The sequence below is a fragment of the Rosa rugosa genome, chromosome 2, assembly GCF_958449725.1.
Source record: "Rosa rugosa chromosome 2, drRosRugo1.1, whole genome shotgun sequence".
Taxonomy (NCBI): Eukaryota; Viridiplantae; Streptophyta; class Magnoliopsida; order Rosales; family Rosaceae; genus Rosa; species Rosa rugosa.
In genome coordinates, this window is record NC_084821.1 from 979,355 (window position 1) to 998,944 (window position 19,590).

The 19,590-nt window shown below is 38.6% G+C and overlaps 5 protein-coding genes and 1 non-coding gene across 6 annotated transcripts; 2 read left to right on the plus strand and 4 right to left on the minus strand.

The window, feature by feature from the left end:
* Nucleotides 1-654: 654 nt before the first annotated feature.
* LOC133734745 (B3 domain-containing transcription factor ABI3-like) lies at nucleotides 655-1,587 on the minus strand. The gene has a single exon (XM_062162364.1). It carries the CDS (start codon nucleotides 1,585-1,587, stop codon nucleotides 655-657), a length of 933 nt encoding a protein of 310 aa, XP_062018348.1.
* Nucleotides 1,588-2,516: 929 nt separating this feature from the next.
* LOC133731999 (probable polyamine transporter At3g13620) lies at nucleotides 2,517-4,410 on the minus strand. Its single transcript, XM_062159456.1, has one exon. It carries the CDS (start codon nucleotides 4,108-4,110, stop codon nucleotides 2,698-2,700), a length of 1,413 nt encoding a protein of 470 aa, XP_062015440.1. The 5' UTR covers nucleotides 4,111-4,410; the 3' UTR covers nucleotides 2,517-2,697.
* A 2,699-nt stretch (nucleotides 4,411-7,109) lies between these two features.
* TRNAG-UCC (transfer RNA glycine (anticodon UCC)) lies at nucleotides 7,110-7,181 on the minus strand. Its single transcript has one exon. It is a non-coding gene; the product is annotated as a tRNA-Gly (tRNA).
* Nucleotides 7,182-7,229: 48 nt separating this feature from the next.
* LOC133731976 (uncharacterized) lies at nucleotides 7,230-9,609 on the plus strand. The gene is made up of 3 exons (XM_062159427.1): nucleotides 7,230-7,486; nucleotides 8,128-8,490; nucleotides 8,689-9,609. Exons 1-3 carry the CDS (start codon nucleotides 7,258-7,260, stop codon nucleotides 9,393-9,395), a joined length of 1,299 nt encoding a protein of 432 aa, XP_062015411.1. The 5' UTR covers nucleotides 7,230-7,257; the 3' UTR covers nucleotides 9,396-9,609.
* A 1,204-nt stretch (nucleotides 9,610-10,813) lies between these two features.
* LOC133732805 (phytoene synthase 2, chloroplastic-like) lies at nucleotides 10,814-13,300 on the plus strand. Its single transcript, XM_062160390.1, has 6 exons — nucleotides 10,814-11,531; nucleotides 11,719-11,769; nucleotides 11,993-12,165; nucleotides 12,275-12,510; nucleotides 12,597-12,789; nucleotides 12,959-13,300. The coding sequence occupies exons 1-6, from the start codon at nucleotides 11,201-11,203 to the stop codon at nucleotides 13,121-13,123; spliced, it is 1,149 nt and encodes a 382-aa protein (XP_062016374.1). The 5' UTR covers nucleotides 10,814-11,200; the 3' UTR covers nucleotides 13,124-13,300.
* An 813-nt stretch (nucleotides 13,301-14,113) lies between these two features.
* LOC133731838 (serine/threonine-protein phosphatase PP2A catalytic subunit) lies at nucleotides 14,114-19,085 on the minus strand. Its single transcript, XM_062159263.1, has 11 exons — nucleotides 18,792-19,085; nucleotides 17,820-17,876; nucleotides 17,465-17,548; nucleotides 17,105-17,176; nucleotides 16,610-16,681; nucleotides 16,419-16,459; nucleotides 15,884-15,950; nucleotides 15,245-15,436; nucleotides 15,028-15,117; nucleotides 14,832-14,939; nucleotides 14,114-14,620 (listed from the first exon to the last, which is right to left on the minus strand). The coding sequence occupies exons 1-11, from the start codon at nucleotides 18,876-18,878 to the stop codon at nucleotides 14,555-14,557; spliced, it is 936 nt and encodes a 311-aa protein (XP_062015247.1). The 5' UTR covers nucleotides 18,879-19,085; the 3' UTR covers nucleotides 14,114-14,554.
* Between the last annotated feature and the right edge of the window lie 505 nt (nucleotides 19,086-19,590).

Consider the following 19,590-nt stretch of genomic DNA (forward strand, 5'->3'; position numbering starts at 1 on the left):
CCGAAACCTCGCTGGACTTTGCCGAAATCTTACTGAATATTGCGTTGGACTTTGCCGGAACCTTGCCTGAGCATGCACACCGTCACACGGAACATAAACGATGAATTCGGCATGAATTTCATCTACCATGAGAAAGTTCCATCAATATTCGGAGAAATCGATTTTTTTTTTTTTTTTTTCGGAGAAATCAATTTTTTTTTTTTTTAATTCCTAACAAAATTAGCAAGCCAGTCATTCTAATAAATCAAATGTACAGTTTAATTTTGATCAAATCATCAAAAGGATTCATCCACATGCAACACACAGATTCTAAAATAAGACCCTAGTAGTTATAAATTCTAGTAGTTAATACATACAAAGTAATGACAGTCGACTGAATTGAAGCTCTAGTTTGCTTTATAATGATGATTTAGTTTGTGATAGAGCATCCACATATAGACGATGAACTCGGCATGAATTTCATCTTGCATATACGAAAGAGTTCCATCAAATATTCAATGGGCAGAAATCGATTTTTTTTCTTTTTTATTCCTAACAAAATTAGCGAGGCAGTCATTCTCATAAATCAAATGTACAGTTTTCGATCAAATTCATCTATAGGAATCATTCATCCCCATGCAACATATAGAATCTAAAATAGGACCCTAGCAGTTTCTATTCTTGTTGAAGAGCAGGAGCACCCTCGTCAGCTTGGCCTGCGAGTTTCAAGAGTGAAAAGTGGAACTTGGGTTTTGGAGATGGAGTAGTATCCAAGTAAAGTCCGATCTCATCATCCTTGTTGAGATTTAACAACTTCACAAAGTCATGTGTCCACTTTCCGTTGAAAACGTAACTTCTCGACGATTTCAAGTATTTGAATATCAACTCATACTCCTTTTGCCGATCCTCGTCGAACACGGTAACTTCCAAACCCACTTCACTCTCCATCCTTCCTACCAAGTCTTCATCAAAATTAGGCAAAATATGGCTTTTGACCATATCTTTTGGCAGCAAGAGCCTGCTCAGGTGTCCGAGGTCGCTTGGCGTTAACTTCTTCTTGATGTTGAACATGGCCGGGTCACTACGGTGCACCACCGGCCTTTGATGATGATGATGATCACTAGGACCAACAGTAAGCCTAAGAATGCTTTCGTCATCATCACGTTCGGCTACTCGGTTTTCTCTTATCTCCTTCAACTGATTATCATGAACCGGCAGGGTGGTTGACACCGGAGAAACCCCCAAAGTAAGACCAAGACAGCTCTCGTTGTCATTATCTTTATTTGCCAAGGCACTTCTTTTATTCAGCTCTCTATTATTCTGGTGATCATTCAGTACTAGTTTTCGACGTTTGGGATGATTCATAGGTGCTGCTGACTCTTCCTCCACCGGTACTAGTTCTTTTCCTTTTCTCTTCTTTGTGGTGGAGGGCAGGGGCTGCCACCAAGATAGATCCAGAGTGAAAGAAGAAGCTGCAAGGCAAAGTAGTTGGTGGTGTTCCAATGGATCGGTACTACTATTACTACTACAACTAGCAATTGATGGGCAGCGGAATTCACCTCCAGTTAACTTGTCAATGAGATTGAGGGTTTTCAAGGGTTCCTCCATTATTCTAGATTAAACAGATGGAGATACTTACGGCTAGAAGGAGAGAGATATCGATGGATGGCTTTGTGAATGATGATTGGAATGAAAGTGAATGAAACTGAAGAGCAGAGCATGGCTACTTATAATTAAGAATCTTCAGCATTTCAGGTTGTGATTAGGAATAATTTTCTTTACTTTTGAACTTAGGAAAGAGCCTCTCCGTTCCCTAGTTTCAGTTGGTAAAATTGATTTTCAGTTTAGGTAAGTTCATACTCTGTTTTCCTAGTTTCAGATGGTATGTAGTTTCAAACTTTCAATTGGTAGTGTGTTTAGGTGAGTTTATTCTCTGTTTTCCTAGTTTCAGATGGTATGTAGTTTCAAACTTTCAATTGGTAGTGTGTTTAGGTGAGTTTATTCTCTGTTTTCCTAGTTTCAATTGGTAGTGTGTTTAGGTAAGTTCATTCTCTGTCTTCCTAGTTTCAGATGGTATGTAGTTTCAATTGGTAGTGTGTTTAGGTAAGTTCATTCTCTGTCTTCCTAGTTTCAGATGGTAAGTAGTTTCAATTGGAAGTGTGTAGAAGCTGTAGTTTTCAATTTTTTTACGATTTCATCTAAATTTTCAAATTGTTCCTAGGTGTTAAGCACTGACCGATAAATAGTTTTTTAAGTAGTGCATATTATTGGTATTACTAAAGAAGTGGTCTTTGATTTTAAATTAAGCAGATTTTTATATTGAACTTCACAGGGGTAATTTCCTCTGCAATTCCAGCTGGTATAGTTAGAACATCTTGTTTTGTATTTTCAAGATTTATATCTTGTTTTGTATTTTACAAGATTAATTTTGATTGTGGAAGCTGTTAGATTCAAAAATACCACATCTAGTTCTGAACTAAGTTCACTTGTATAGTGATCTATGGAACAACATTAGGAATAGTAAAATGGCCAAGGTGTAAGCAAAATAACTATTTCTTAATTACAAAGGATGAACCTATATGTAGCAACTAAGATTTAAGAGGCATAGCCAGAAATAAGGCACCTAAAACTGTTTCTTGCAGCTGTTAAATGTTATGCCAGGAGAACTATCCAACCATCCTTCTACAACTCCAACATTAACCACACAACTTCTCTTGGTCATTCTTCTTCAATATCTTCAATTTCATTAGCACTGAACTTGAACAACTTCTTTGCCTTGCAATATTTCATCAAAAAGAACCATCCAATTCCAGCCACGCTCATTATAGCACTAACCAAATACACAGTCTTGGTAGCAATAGCCATCACAAAAATCAAAAACCCAGATGGAATCAAACACATGATCACCAAACCTGGCAGCTTCATCGGAACTCGGTAAGGCCTCTTCAATGTTGGCATCTTCCTCCTCAACCAAATGAAAGACGCAAACTCCAATAACATTCCCAAACTATACAAGAAATTTGCAGATGAAATTATATCCGTAAAATTCATGTAGGAAACTCCAAGAGTGATCAGTGTGGAAATCAAAATTCCAACCCATGGGGTATCAAACCTCTTGGATCGAACCGCGAAAAACCTAGGCAAGAATCCTATGTCTGCCATACCAAGAACTTGGTAAGCACTGCTGCTTAGTTGAGCTTCAAAAAGACCAATACCAGACAACACAGCACCAACTTCAATCCAATACTTCAACCACTTGCCAGCAATGATTTCAGCAGCCTCAGCATGAAACCCGGATTCCCATTTCCTCTGATCCACATTGACCGATCCAATCACAGCGAAAAGAGGGACCAAATAAGCCATGCAAGTGAATATCACAGCCACAAAAAGAGCCTTGGGAAAAGTTTTCCGAGGCTTTTCTACTTCTCCTGCCAAAGTACTAACATTATCCCAAAAGTTCAAGTTCCAAAACAGGGTGTTGAAGAACAAGTTCCAATCTTTCTTCACACCCTTCTGCCCCAAACTCAACCACCTATGGGGTTTAATCTTCGGTATGGCGATCAAAGACATGACTATAAAAGGCGAAAGCGAAACAAGACCAAGAACCACAGCAACATATCCCACAATAGCTAAGCCAGTAAAGTTGAGAAACGAAAGAAACAGAGTTGAAACACCCACAGCAAGGTACCTAGGCCACCCTGATTCAAGAGCAGGGATTACCTTCTCCATGTAATCTATACACAGAACTGGGAATGCTGCAATATTTATGACGCCGCTGAGGAACTTCCAGGTTCCCATTAAGGATCCCCAGAAAGGCCCGAAAGCCCGGTCGGCCCAGATGACAAAGCCGCCGTTGCCGGGGAAGGTGGTGGAGAGCTCGGCGGTGATGAGAGCCTCGGGGACACTCCAGATGAAAGGGAAGATGAGGAAGCCGAGAATGGCGAGAAGGGGGCCGGCGGCTTGAACTGCAGGCTCTTCGCCATACGGGCCGCCGGCGACTTCGAAGTAGATGAGGAAAATGAGAGGGATGAGAGTGAGCTTCTTTGGGTTTGGAGTGGTGGGCGTGGTGGTTGTGGTGGTTGTGGTGGTGGTGATCGGGAGGTCTGGAAGTGGTTTTGGAGGAGATTCCATATTGGGTTTTTGGTGTTTGTGCTTGAGTCTAGAGTTTCAATTCATATGAAACTGTTTTGAGTTTGAGATTGGGTTGTGAACAAGGAGGAGGTAGAGAATTGTAAGGAGTGTGTTTGTCACAAACTAGCGGCACCCATTTGGTCACTGAAAACAGAAGCCAGATAATCTGCAGCAGATTTTTTGCGTTCAATATAAGTGATGCTAGTGTGATCGTCCAATACATGCCTAGTTTGCAGGGAGAGTCCAGTTCAAAATGAGACAGCTGCCTTTTACAGCAAGATAGTTAGCCATTTTCTATTGGGGCGGTCAAATTAAGTTTTATAATACATCCTTTTCATACTATATATGTGGGTGCAATGAGATTGCTTCAATTATGGGCGAAGCAATTTAGAAATCAAACGTAAATTATTGAAGACATGGGTAGAGTGACATATCTTTTTCAAGTGTCTCATAGCTTAAAATTAAAAGTTGTCACTAGAAAACGATTTGCAAGTGGATAGTTGAGCCAATCTATATGATTTGTTCTCTCTACTTTTCCTCCTTTAATGATTACACATGAAATGCATGATTGCAACTAAAGACCGAGCCTGACCACCCAAATTACACAGGTGTTTTTAATTTGAGTCGCGAACGATGAGTCAGTCATGCTGTAGTAGTGTATTTTTTTACTAAAGATTGATAGTATTCATTCAAAAGTTAGAATGACATTTATAATATATATTTTTTTAATAATTATTCAAGCAGTTAGGAAAAACTAGTATCATCCATGGTAACATTAAAGCTCGCTTATTCATAAGTGAGTCTATGAAATCATGACTAGTCCCTCTTACACAAAATTTAATTTAAACGAGAATCTCTTTATTGATACACTCAATTGTGGTACTCGGGATCCTCTTTAACTAAATATAACAATACTGCATAGAATATAGGCAAACAACCATAAACATTAAATAATTAATAAAGGTGATAAGGCGTCCTCCTTTAAGGCTCAAAACCACTGGATAACCCCTTTTCTCTGAGACCAAGAGGCCCAATAGTCCTAACCCTAGCTCAAGTTAAGTAAAAACCCTCAAGAAAGCCCACGCTTGAAACACAATAGCACTGGCCGACCCAAATAGTTTAACGATCGTCGTCTCCAACAGCCCATAGTGGCAGCTCCCTGCCGGATAACCTCAAGAAATCGAGGGCCCTTTCGCAAACCAATCGAACCCCACATTGATTCAATCAAGCACCGCATGCCTCACTAGCAGATCCATCGAGCACAAGGTCACACTTTTGCCTCTAAAAGAAAAGGCACCGCCGATCAGGTTGTTTTAGAAGGGACTAGAGGCTTGAACAACCCATCCAAAGGAAGGTGTTAACCCAAAATCAGATGATGAGAACGGTACCAAGGAGGATTGTCGTCTTCAATACTACCAACTTCCCAACAACCGCTAGTTACGGTTTTTACGCCATAAAGGAAAAAGATAAAGAAGAGAGTAAGTTATGTCTACTATAGTAATAAATTAATTTATACTCAGTTGTACATAACTGTTTTATTAAAATTTATCCTTCGATCTAAATCTGACGGCATTTGAATGCAATTAAGTATGCAATCAACATGTCTCTTTCTTACAGTCATCTTCTTGTTATCCAGACCTAGCGCTCTGCTAGGGTTTATCGTTGGTATTCCACCTTCGACAAATTTCTCAAGACTTCATAATCTTGATGCTCATGGCTCTTGCTAGTCTGGTGGCTACGCGTTCTTTTCTCATTGTTGCTTTTGTTTTGTTGCTTGGAGCGCCGCCTTGGTGTGGGTTCCCTGTGGTTGCGGTTTGGGGTGGTAGTTTTGATGTTTGGGTGGCAGATCTGAGGCCGAGCTCTATCGGCGTGTTTCTGGTTTGGTCTGAGTTGGATAGGAGCGACTGGGTTTTAGATCGTGGTCGTCAGACTACCGACGGAGGTGGGGATTGCACAATAACTGTGGTTAGTGGTTCGGAATAGGGGGTTATATGCACCTCCTCTGGTTTTGGTGGACCTTTCGGCGGTTCTATTTCTAATTGTGTTAGATGTGATGGATCTGTTCCTGCGCCGACGTTCTGGGATTGGTGTGAGCGTGGTGGCGGTCGTATGGCTTCGGGGTGGCTGGAGAGGAGGACTGCGCTAATCTTCTTGGGCCGAAATCCTCTGATGATAGGCGGCGGCTTAGGGGCTTGGGATTTGGATGCGGGATCGTCTTGGTCTTGTTGTAGGGGTTCATTCTCCCAGGTGGACGCCGGCGGAGGTGAGGTTGTCGTCGACGATGGATGCAACAAGTTGTCTGGAGGCGGCGATGCAAGAGTGGTTGCGGCCAGGGTTTTTCCGAATTGGGCCTCCAGCTGGGAGGTTTTGGATGCGGGCCTCTCTGTGGGCTTTAGGATTGGGTGGCTTCGGGCCCAAAAGGCCTTTAGGGCTGTCTTGTCCTCCTGCTGGGATGATCGTGGTTGGGCTTCTTGCTTTGGGATCTCTAAGGTTGGGCTTCACAGATGTGGTGGTGTATGCGGGCTGGGAGTTGACGGATTGACAAGTTGGACTATCTGGGATTCCAACTGGACTATGGGTTGCTTTTGGCTGGAATGGGGCTCTAGGGCCCATCGTAACATTTAAATTTTGTTTGGGTCGCAAAAACCAGAGCTTTAGTTGTTTCCCTTTTATGTCTGCTTCGAGGTTTCTTGGTTTTTGTTAGAATAATAGTGCGTGGATTTCCTAAAAGGTGGGTGTACTCGGGATTTTTTGGGATTTTATTCTTCTAGAATAGGGTTTCATGAGGTTCTAAGGAACGATTGCTTTCTGTCGACCCCATAGGAGTATTTCGTTTTTGTACTGTTTGCTGAATCTAATGAAAGGGCTGACCTATTTTCATCAAATGAAAATGAGAAAACAAATGAACATATATAGTAAATGAGAAAACAAATGAACATATATAGTAAATGAGAAAACAACATGAAGACAAAATTTAAACAAGTAAATGAAAAAACAAGTGCGTCTGCCGGGAGTCGAACCCGGGTCTATTGCTTGGAAGGCAATTATCCTAACCGTTGGACTACAGACGCTTCGATGTTTAATCGGCTAGCGAATTTGCATATGACAGGCCTGTTCACTCTTATATCGACTTTGATTTCCATTTTGATGATGGAGAATCTGTTACAACTCTCTTTCATTCGTTCCGTGTCTCAGCTTTTCTCCGAAACTGCAACTATGGAGTCCATTTCTTTAGGGCATGCGATCTCTGCAACACATCACACCTATCTCAGGAGTACAAGATTAAACCAGGAAAAGCCATTTCAGACAAAAAGGTTTCAACTTCACAACCCAACTGGCCGTTTTCAAATCCATTCCAAACTCTCTGATTTCCAAGGTACACCTATTCACTTGGGTTTCATTCCTTTAGAACAAAGAAAGCTTCTTTTATTTGGTTTGCTTACTTCTTTGATGTTAAATAGTTGAAAGGTTTATATATGCCATGGTCATCATTTGGCAGCTGGTATTTTGCCAAATGGTACATGTATTCAACAGGCTTGTATGTATATGTATACAGTACTATACATGCACATACGATCCCAGTTCTCCAAAAAAAAAAGGCCTATGTGACAGTGGCCTATCAGAATTCATTCAATTGGATTTGAGTTTGGTTCTTCATGTATGTGGTCATGAACTCATTGAAGAACTATCATTTTCCTTTTATATCATTTGAGTGTGTCTATATATATGTGTGGTGCAGTAAAGGTTTGATCTTTTGAGACTTGAGAGCGTAAGGTGCCAGTTGAATCTTGAAAGTTATCATTTTCTGTTAAACATGGTGTTTTGTGTGTAAACAGTACAAGTTTGATGTTTTGAGAGCCTAAGCTGCCTGTTAAATCCTTAAAGTTATTATTTTTTTTGTAAATATGGACCTATATTTTAATACATGACTGTGTATATGGCCGTTATTGTTGTAACTAATTCACCATTGTGTCTGGTTCACCGCATACATTAATAGTGAAAGATTTTGTTTTTCAGACTATTCAAAGCCTTCACGCCTATTGCAAGCCACAGAAGTGAATGTCTGCACAGATACGTCAGTGGAAAAAAGCTTCTTGTCATTAAGGGATTATGAATCTCAAGCTTTATATAAGGTCAAGCTAGGTACTAGTAATGTTTATGGTTCAGGTCTCTCCGACCTTACTGCTGGAATCCTCCTATGCGTGATAGATGAAAATGGTAACTCCATACTACAGAGGATACCCTCGAATTTGAGACCAGATGATTCTAAAGAGGTGGAGGATGAGATAATTCAGTTTCAAAGAGGTTCTGTTGATGAGTTCACCTTTAAGGGGCCTAAACTTGGAAAAGTTGAAGCTCTTTGGATCAGTCTTGAATCAGGTTAGTCCATACCAGTAGCCAAGTATAGGCCACTGAATATGCCTGCATGGTCTTTTTTTTCTCTCTAAGTTGCATATGGAGAACTTACTGATGATCTATTTAGGTTACAATGAGACTACTCTTGTGAGCTTAGAAATTTGATTTTTGCCGATGTTGACCAAATCACTAACAGTTACTTTTTAAACTCTCTAAGGTCAGGCCAATGGAGGTTAGGAAGTGTGAACTTGACTGTTATATATGGGAATCATATTTCTTTGGAGGAAACAGATGGAAAGGAACCTCAGTATATTGGTTTCGATTACAACTTCCAAGCTGAGGACATCTTGCTCGGAGAGGGAAGTGACAGCTCCATGGTGGAACTTCGACCTTGCGTTGTCACCAAGCTATCTGGGGTTGACCCCTTCACCATGTTGACTAAAAGCCTCCCTGAATCAACTCTATCCGAAAGCCGTGGGATATCAAACGAGGAAACCATGAGAGAATACGCAGATTTGAAGTTCTCTTTGCTACTTTACGATGCCATACTGGTCTTGGTTGGTACATCAGTTGCATCCTTTTCAGTTGGGGAAAATGCCGGTTCTGCATTTTTAACAGGTGGGATTGGTGGCTTCTTGTATCTTCTTCTACTGCAGAGGTCAGTTGATGGATTACCTATTCCAGAATCAATTTCCGTGGACAGCAAAAGCACCAATCAAATGTTTGGAGGAATGAAGAGGCCAATCTTTGGCCTTGCATTGGCTCTTGGTTTTGCTTTATTTACAGTGAAGTATAGCTCTAGGGATGTCCCAATGGTTTTCACAGCAAAAGAAGTCTTGGCTGGGATGGTGGGATTTCTTGCATGTAAAGTAGCTGTGGTTTTGGCAGCAATTAAGCCCATGACAATAGACCTAAAGATAAAAGACTGATGTATCATCTTTGTAATCTGCAATGGAGACGAATCAGCTGTATATATTAGGAAAGAAAGATTGCAGCAACAGTCTCATTGTTACCTACAAGTTACACCATTATCAAAGATCAGAAAACCAAAAATTTACAATGTAAAGTTGCTGGAGAGGTACACATGACTTTGTACAGTTTATGCTTTGCCATATATTAATATAAACATACATATTTAGATTATTGAGAACATCAAAAAATTTAATAATAAATAGTAATGTTTCTTGCTAAAAACAAAGTCAAACAATGTAGTGTAAGCATGATTTCCATGATAACATAAGATAATAGAGATGCACATGCATGGAGATGTGTTTCGTCAGTCAAAGATGGCGCGAGTATTATATTGTTGACATGTTAGTCTTTCAGCATACAATGGTGGCTCTGTGCATCAACTTCCTTACTTTAATTTGATCTGGATTCTGTCTATGATTCCCAGTTTCGCAGACATTTCTAGATCAACTCATGACATTTTCATGTGCTAACGCTTTGGTTATTGGACAAATTTGACTCCCAAAAAACCAGTTTAGTTTGTTGATGTTCTGGTGCGAAACGTCATTCTCTCATTATAAATATGTCATTAGTCGTCAAGTAATGGTACTTTCTCCCCGGATCCGGCTCCTCTAAAGTGAGTAAGTCATGAAGTTCGTGAATTTCATAAAATCTCTTATCTCCATTTAATCTAGTGGCTCAAACATATCCATATTAAAAAATTCCAACTATTTAAATTATTTATTTATTTATTTATTTATATATAAGTCATGCCTGTTTGATTCTCAAGAAAATAAAACTCTAGGTGTCTCAGAATATCAGATTTGATCTTGCCAATTGAAAAGTTAAAAAGGTGTTATCAATTACATCACCACAAGCACAATTGTACCACTTATCATTAATAATTGGCCAAAACAGAATGAAATTTACTACTTGGTCAATTTTGTCACTAGCAAGGTATGTTTACTATATAACGCAGCAGCCACAACCCCACCACAATCATACTCTCTTCAACTGTTGCTCTGTTCTGCATCACTATACTATATAACTTCAAAAGTGAATTAAAATATTTAGTACTTCCCAGGCCAGCTTTAGCATCCCTTTCTTACAATATGACACTAGTATAATCTGCTCACCCTTGGTTTTCACTTATGTTTTATATGCATCTTGTCCTGGAATCTTTCTTTTCTTACATAGTTAATTCCAATTGCATCCAATCTCAACTAGAGGACAAAACATCAAAATGGAACCAAGAGTTAAGGGGGGCATAATGGCTAAGAAAGATTCTAGTACCATATCACATTACAGGACAGCTTTTGTAAACAATGTTGTTATGATTCTTTCTGGTAGATAAGCTAAACACAACACCCACCCCCTTTGTAAAACACGTCATTGCCTCATACCCAACTAAGTTTATTGTATTCAAGTTCTTAGGTAACAGACTGTATAATCAATCTGCCATATTAACATTAAATTTTAATCCAATTATAGATGTAAAAATCACTTCTTAAGTGTTGGAAGAAACTGAGGTAAAAGAACTCTTGAACTTAAATCCAATATTTAGGTTGTTTCGCCCATATCTGTATTGCATTCAGCATTGTATATCCAAATCTTCGCTACAGCAAGATAATCACATGAGAGAGAGAGATAGAGAGAGAGAGAGAGAGTATTGTTCACACACACACACACACACACACACACATATATATATATATAAGAGAGTCATTTCATGTTTCTATCATATTCACGAGACCTTTAGAAAAGAAGTACTAAAGGAATTTGCCAAATGAGTTCTACATTTTCACTTGCACCAAAACCTTACATTAGAGAGAGCAATGGAAAACTCCTGCCCCCAAAATCTATGCTCACAACAATTAGAGCTGAAGTGATTACAGCTCCCAAGCAAAGAAGCACGCGGATTTTTCCTGAACTATCAATACAAGGCATTCCTGTTGCTGATTTGCATGTACAAGAAATTGTTCAAAGGCAATCCAAGACTTACAACACAGCCAATGGAGGTACTAGCCGAAAGCCACAGTTCGATCCAAGCTTTCTTGAAGAAGCGTATGAAAGGTGCAGGAACATCTGTGCAGAATATGCCAAGACATTCTATCTAGGTCCAATTTCATTCCCTTTCCTCTTTTTCCTTTTTCTTTTTTCTTTTTTCCATCAGACTTCCTAATTTCATTACTTGAATATGCATATTACATGATCTTTGCTTGCCAAACTTTTGCTTTCTTAGTTGGTCACTTTTGCTTTCTTAGAGATTCAATGATTCATGTCAGGTTGATTCTATTGATGCAGGCACTTTGCTAATGACAGAGGAGCGTCAAAAGGCAATATGGGCAATCTATGGTAAGAACTTGCCTCTGAGTTCATATAATGAGAAATGCTTTCTTGGCAAACTGTTAATCTAGATTATTGATCAGGTGGGTTCTAGTTTTAATGTGTGGTATTGACAGTTGGGCAAGAAAACATTGTCTTCAAGATTAGTTTAGTCTTGTAGCCACTAGAAGTCAATCTTTCTAAGTTCAGTTTTGGATCATTTCTGAAGTGTTCTTTTGAAAACGAAATGCAGTTTGGTGTAGAAGAACAGATGAACTGGTTGATGGCCCCAATTCTGGGCACACGAACTCTGAAGTTCTTGATAGATGGGAAGAGAGACTAGAAGACATTTTCGAAGGACGACCTTATGACATGCTTGATGCTGCATTAACTCATACTATTCTCAACTTCCCCTTAGACATGAAGGTGCTTATAATTTGCTGGCTTATTTTTAATTTCATAAAAATGATTACTTATAAAATTAGTAGTAGCCATTTTGATCTCATAAAATATCTTCTTCTTTTTTCTACTAAAGCCTTTTAGGGACATGATCGAGGGTATGCGAATGGACACAAGAAAATGCCGATATCAGAATTTTCAAGAGCTTTATCTCTACTGCTACTATGTGGCTGGAACAGTTGGCCTAATGAGTGTTCCTGTAATGGGAATTGCACCAGATTCTCCGATTTCTGCTCAAAGTACATATGATGCTGCACTCTACTTAGGTATAGGGAATCAACTCACAAACATACTTAGAGATGTCGGGGAGGAGTAAGTTTCTTGAGTATGTTCATGGTCAATTTTTAATTCCTCACATGACCTTGTTCCTGATCTTTTTCCCTGTTATTCTATTCTAGTGCTGCAAGAGGTAGAGTTTATCTTCCCCAAGACGAGCTGGCACAGTTTGGGTTATCCGACGACGATGTTTTTTCAAGAAAGGTCACTGATCAATGGAGAGAGTTCATGAAAGAACAGATTACTAGAGCGAGATTCTATTTCAACCTGGCAGAGGAGGGTGCTTCTCAACTTGAAAAGGATAGCCGTTGGCCGGTATGTAGCCTTTGATTTTCACGTCACCAAGTACATCGTTCAAAATCATTTTTCATAATCAACGCCCACTAGGCAACTAGGCATATAAAGACAAGCCCTGTAGAAGTTGGGGTTTTGTATTTGCTTCTCTGCATTTGTCATATTATCTAATAATCAGCATCTTTTGCAGGTATGGTCATCGTTGCTGATATATGGAAACATCTTGGATGCAATTGAGGAAAATGATTACGATAACTTGACAAAGAGAGCATATGTAGGCAGAGCTAAGAAACTTCTCATGTTGCCTTTGGCTTACACAAAATCCCTTAATACACCTAGTTTGATCTCTCAATAGTATCATCTCTGTATATCACTATATTGTGTATACCTCTGTATATCACTATATTGTGTATTCATTTATGATAACTTCTGTTAAATTAAGTCATTCAACCAGTGTTAAAGTTCTTTGCATGTGCTCCTGGCAAACTTAATGCCCAGATTGCAAAGCAAACATGTAATCTGAGTTAGATGAGATAATCAAATCCCCACAGAAATCATCAACAAAACCATGTAGGAAAACTCGTGGTTAAATTTCTTTGAAGGGTTAATGGCCAAAACCTGAACTTTCTCCTACTTTCCAATTGTCCATTTGCATACTAATTTACCCAACTGCGCGCACCAACTTTTACTCATCCTGCCAAGTTCCACATCTCCATCAAATTAATAAACTTGAGCCCAATTTAACCCCGAAATATCCCCACATGCCAAACTTGTGCCTCGAAGATCCTCATTCACGCTCATTCATAACAGGTGACTCGAAGATCCAATTGTGCCTCGAAGATCCTCATTCATGCTCAACTTTGATGTCAGATAGTGTGGTAGGGAGAGCAATGAAACCCCATTTGGCACAAACAGAACTGTCAATGGACCTAATTTGAAAAGAATTTACCTTAATTCGTATCTGTTTAATAACAAATAAAATACAACCTGACGCGATCAAATTATCTAGCAGATCATTAATCATATCCGAATATGCATTTGAATTATTAAAGGATTTCTAATCCTACTTCAAAAAAAAAAAAAAGGATTTCTAATCCACCAATCAGATTCCTCATATGATAAAACGCATTATCAAAATTTTTAAAAAGATGAAGCTGACTGAAACTTTTTACCAGGTTATGGTCAAGTCCTTGAACCATACAGGGCATAAGAAAATAACGGCCTACCATCTTGTCCTGGCATATCTGCTCATTTTTTAACTTTTATCTAAGGTCCAAGAATCCTCAAATCAGAAACACCGAAATAAAATTATGGTCTGCGAAGAAACAAGGGGTAAAGATCTTACTGAACTGAACTATGAAATAATCAAAATAAAATGAACCTATTGGATAACATGTAGCATTCATTCGTACCAAGGGGAAAATTATAAAAGCACCCATTATATGAAGTGAGCTCATCGTCCCTCTACAGACCCCCCAAAAAACCATCCTAATACAGAAAAAAAATAAGTAGAAAAAAAAAAGGAATGAAAAATCCGAAACAGTAGATGCCACATTGTTTGCTGGAAATGATACATATGCTGCAACAGTGTCACCACCTCTGCTGCTTCCTTTGGCTGAAACTTGAACACAACTCACGGAAGCCTCACTTACCAATCTTACATGATTTTCTCCAATCGACCACCACTATCGTGAAGTTATAGTCTTAAATTAGTAGAACCCTCAACACATAAACCTTCTAGCAGGCAGCAGCAGTAGGTAATTCAGCAACTGATTTGACAGTTCAATTATAGGAAATAATCAGGTGTTCTTCGGGTAACATCTGGCTCTCCCCTCCTTGGAGCTGGCTCAAACTGTAAAACAAGAAAACAAAGTTTCAAACTCTTTCCATAAAATTTGTGCATACAAGCAATTAATAAAACAAATGAACATGTAGGATCATTGAATAGTTTGTCACACATCACCTATACTTTTTGGCCAGTATGTGTGTGACTGTGTGTCATGGGGTGGGGTGGGGTGGGGGAAGAGAAAGGAGAGAGATTAAGAGAAAGAAGAGGGACCAACCTGAATGAATGTGTGACCTTTGCAGTCATCGACTTCTAGGATTGATGCCATATTTCCACAGCGGTAACAGTAGTTAGGTGCACTGAATATGGTGACAACTTTTTGTTCCTGCCACAAGGAAAACAAATTAGTATACAAGTCTTCCTTCCCAAATATAAACCATTTGCCAACGCAGCCAAACAAGGTCGATACTCACATGACCCCAGTTATAACCTTCCATGACCAGCTGGTGTGCTCTAGCAATCAACTTCAAGTTATTGGTATGATTGAACTGCTCAGATATGTCCTGTTAAAATAATACGAGTAAGCAGATCAAAAATTTGTTGGAACGATAAAGACCTGGCCAATTTAATTTCAACCCAATATCCCAACAAAGAAGAAAAAAAATGATATTCAATACATAAATAAAGTACCTGGCCAAAAGTATATCCAGCACCTCTGGGAGAGATACCCCAGCCACAGCGATCATCCGGGTCAGACCAAAGAAGATCACACATGGGACCTTCATGTGGAACCTCTTGAACACGGTCAAAATTACGTATGTTATCAAGGGTTTCAATTGAGGGAGAAAGTCCGCCGTGCAAGCAGAAGATTTCAGATTCAACCTTCAAAAATTAATAAGAGAAAAAATTTAGCATATGGGAAAAGAATCAAAGTGCTTCACCAGCACCTTAGGCAATCAACAATGATTTACATAGCAAATGTCACCTACGACCCAACAGAGTTGCCAAAATGATAGGTGAAACTCTAGCTGTAAAGCAATCCTACTAAGTATGATTTCAAATTTAGCATCAACAGGTATATTGCTGTCCACCTATTCTGCTAGAACAAACAAATAGAAAAACAACTTTCAACATGGCATTATAATAGTAGGGCCTGATGCAATTGAGATGGTAGCAACCTAATAGATGGTATTAGTATGCAATCAGAAATTCCAGACTTGTGCATCTTCAACCGAAACAATTACATTAACTTGAACAAACAAAACAGAGTGGCCCACTAACCTACATTAAATTTTTAAGCATCATAAATAACTGTAGAATTATACTAACCAAAGCTGTCAGCGGAAAATAGTCAAATAAATCAGTAAAGGTCTTCCAAACATTGGCATTACCATACCTGCAAATAGAAACAAAAAATGAATTATTTTTGCAGGCTTGAAAAATATGATAAAACCAATTGATGGGACAGGAAAGTGTGAGTCAATATATAATACTTAGGTGACTGGAGCAACCAAGCACCATCTCATCCGAAGACATCAACATTTATAATGAGCAACAATTACTACAATTGTGTAATGTAATGTACATCTCAAACTTGATTAATTTAATACACTCCAAGAACTGATTCTTAACAAAGTTCTAAATATTTAATTTTTTAATATTTGATGCTCAATGCCTTCATTTCTAAACAAAAGGACACATTACATATATATAATGTCTAAACGGAACCTACGCAAATGGAAAATAGAGTTCTCAGTTAAGTAACACGCCACACAAAATTGCCTATTGAAAAAACAATAAAATTCCACACAACATCATAGTTATACAAAATAATCGACAATGCAAGAGATGCTAAGAAACTCACTTCCGTAAGCACTCGTCATAAAAACCATAAACTTGAGTAATCTGCAATGGGAAATATTAAGACATTATCAACATAAACAACCTGAGATAGCAATAACACCATATAATATATGTGTGTGTGAGTGTGTGTGTGTGTGTGTGTGTGTGAGAGAGAGAGAGAGAGAGAGAGAGAGAGAGAGAGAGAGAACATACCTGACGACTTTCATGATTCCCTCTTAGGATAGTTATACGTTGAGAGTAACGAACCTTCAAGGCCACCAAAAGCTGATTTAACAGATAAAGGAGTCAGGAGCAATAATATACATTAGGAGGCAAAAAAGTAAGATGAAGCAGCCTTGAAAATGGGAAATTTCCATCATAACAACATTAAATTTCTTAAGGGCAACACAACTTAGACCAGTCTCATTATCTTCATAGCATTCCTCAATTCTAGTCTCCTCTTAGGTCAATGGGGCACCAAATAGCTGAGGCTCAACATGTATCCAACTCTCTATAGTAAAATTAAAGGTGCTTAACTAAAAATTGTAATTTAATACAGTGAAAAAACCCCCAATTGCTTTAACCAAATAACTCTTGTCCCAGATTCCAAAAAACTTTAATGTCAATGACAAGAAAAGGGGAAGCCCAAACTAATAACTGAACCTTATTGACAGATAAGGAATAAAAAATAAAAAAACTCATACTTACTGTTACGGTTTCAACGGAATAATAGCCACGATCGACATAATCTCCCATAAACAAATAATTGGTATCTGGACACTACAAGCAAAATTGCAACAAGAAAACTATTATTTTCATTAATGTGAAATACCCAACACCAAGTACAAATTAATAACAAAATCACAAGAAGATCAATCAGATACACTTTTAGAGTTGATTAAGTACACTAAAGTAAATGATTACACTAATCATCCTTAAATTAAAACACTTCTTTTACACATTCCATAAAATTACATTACAATAACATCTCTTCAAAAACAGTCCTGTAAACTCCCTCCCTTGGACCAAACATAAGTAGAACTAAATAGCTCAAATCAGAAGAAATACCTTTCCTCCAATACGGAAAAGCTCGGCAAGATCATGAAATTGTCCATGAATATCACCGCAAATAGTTACTGGGCTTTTCACAGGCTGCAATGCATGAAAACCAAAAAGATTAATTACCTATATATTAGCAAAATATATGATAACTTTAAAGCCCGAAGTGAACACCAAAACACTCAGGGAAACGGAAGAAAACCATATGCACACTTTCCGGTAGTCCATGAGTTTGTGATTTAAGCAACTTATAGCTCTAGTTAACAATATCATTGCATAAGTTTACAATATGAATGTAGATCTTGGGGAAGTTGCACATAATTATATAAAGAAAAAAAAAATTGAATTAACTAAAAAGGCTAACCTGAACGTTGCTTTCTTCCATCAATATCTCCTTAGCCTTTTCACAGAGCCCCCTTACCTATTGAGCAAACAAATATGTTGACCAAAGATTTAGATGAATGAAGGATGAAAACACATATGACTACAGAAATTACCAGGAAATTAAACAAAAGATGTAAGTAAACAAATTTAAAACTCGACAATGAGCAAGATACAAAAACAATGGTTGTCCACTAGTATCACAAACACTCAAGCAGCAACATCAAATATGAAAACTTAAAGATATACCGTCTCATTAATCTGGTATTATTATCATTAAACAACCCAACAGCTTGAGTAATGAAAATGTGTAAAAAAAAAAGATGCATTTCCTCCTATTTTGCGACACCGCTCTAGAAACTTTAAAGTTCTAGGACAGATGATTATCCAAATGAGGAATATTTCATCTTAGATCCTGAACAATTTGATTCATGCAATAAAGTCGCAATCAATGAGCCAAAACCACACTCAAAATTTGCAATCCAAGAAACCTCTTTTTACTCATAACTCGTCACAAGAATACAAGGATGTCAAGCTCCATACTTTTACCTACACATTCAAACTTTTATTTTTCTCCACAAATCCCATCTCCGAAGGAGATCTGACCCCACATTTCCCACAAAGAACACAAGAATGGTTCCATCCGATCAAGAATTTCACGCATTTCGAGAAATCCCCAACGTGAAAACAAAGCAAAACTTCCATAGATCTGATTCACAAACCTAAAATTCCAAGATATCAACAATCCCAGACCTAGATCGGTCCCCATAAATCCCTAATTGAGCTAAATTCACAGATCACACCCCAAAAAACCAAAGAAATGCACAAGAAACCTAACAAATCACAATCCGATCCATCCCATTCCCAAAAATAACCATAAAAAATTCCAGAAAAAGAAACAGAAGGCGAAGAACACAAAGAAATCAATAGAAAATGATGAACGGGGCGACGGTACCTCTTGTTCGGACAAAGGCTTGCACTGCATGAGCTGAGCAATCTGCTCGTCGAGGTTCCCAAGCGAGTTCGACGGGACCGAATCCATCGTCTTCCACCCCAAAACGACACCGTCTCGCGGATCGAGAAAACCCTAATTCTGGAGATCCAGAAAACCCTAGATTTCTGCTCTCCTCTCTTTTTTTTCTTCTTCTTTCTTTTCTTTGCGTCTTGGAAATTCTGAGAGAGAGAGAGAGAGAGAGAGAGAGAAGGGAGGAACGGTGGTGGAGAAACCGAGGCTTTTTTAGCTGTTTTGAATTTTATTTCTTTTCTTTTTTTTTCACTTTTGGGATTTTTATTTTGATTTTCGGGTTTTGGGAGTTTGAAACGATAAAATGGAAGGAGAGGGGTGGCTTTACGCGCTTTGGAGGGTTTGGAGTAATCTGTGGGCTTGGCGGGTTCTGATTGGGCGGGACGGGACACTGGGCTTCAAGAGCGCGTGAGGGACTAGGTATTATGTGCTTTCTTTTTTTTTTAATTGTGAATTTAGTCATTTAGATGAAATTTTCGACTAAATAAAAAAAAAATCCTAAAAGAAGCTGAAGGCTCCTTCTGCTCCAGCCCTATAGGGGACTTTTTTTGGAGACTGGACCCTATAGGGGACTTACGAGCACAGCCAAAGAAAAATCAAGATTTCCTAATTCAGTTTGCTGCTAGATCAATGGGACTTCAAGAAGCAAATGATGGCACCATGGTGCAGGCAGAGACTGCTGCGAATGTTGTGACAAAATAGAAAAGGGGCGTCCTCAGGGAGCAAGAAA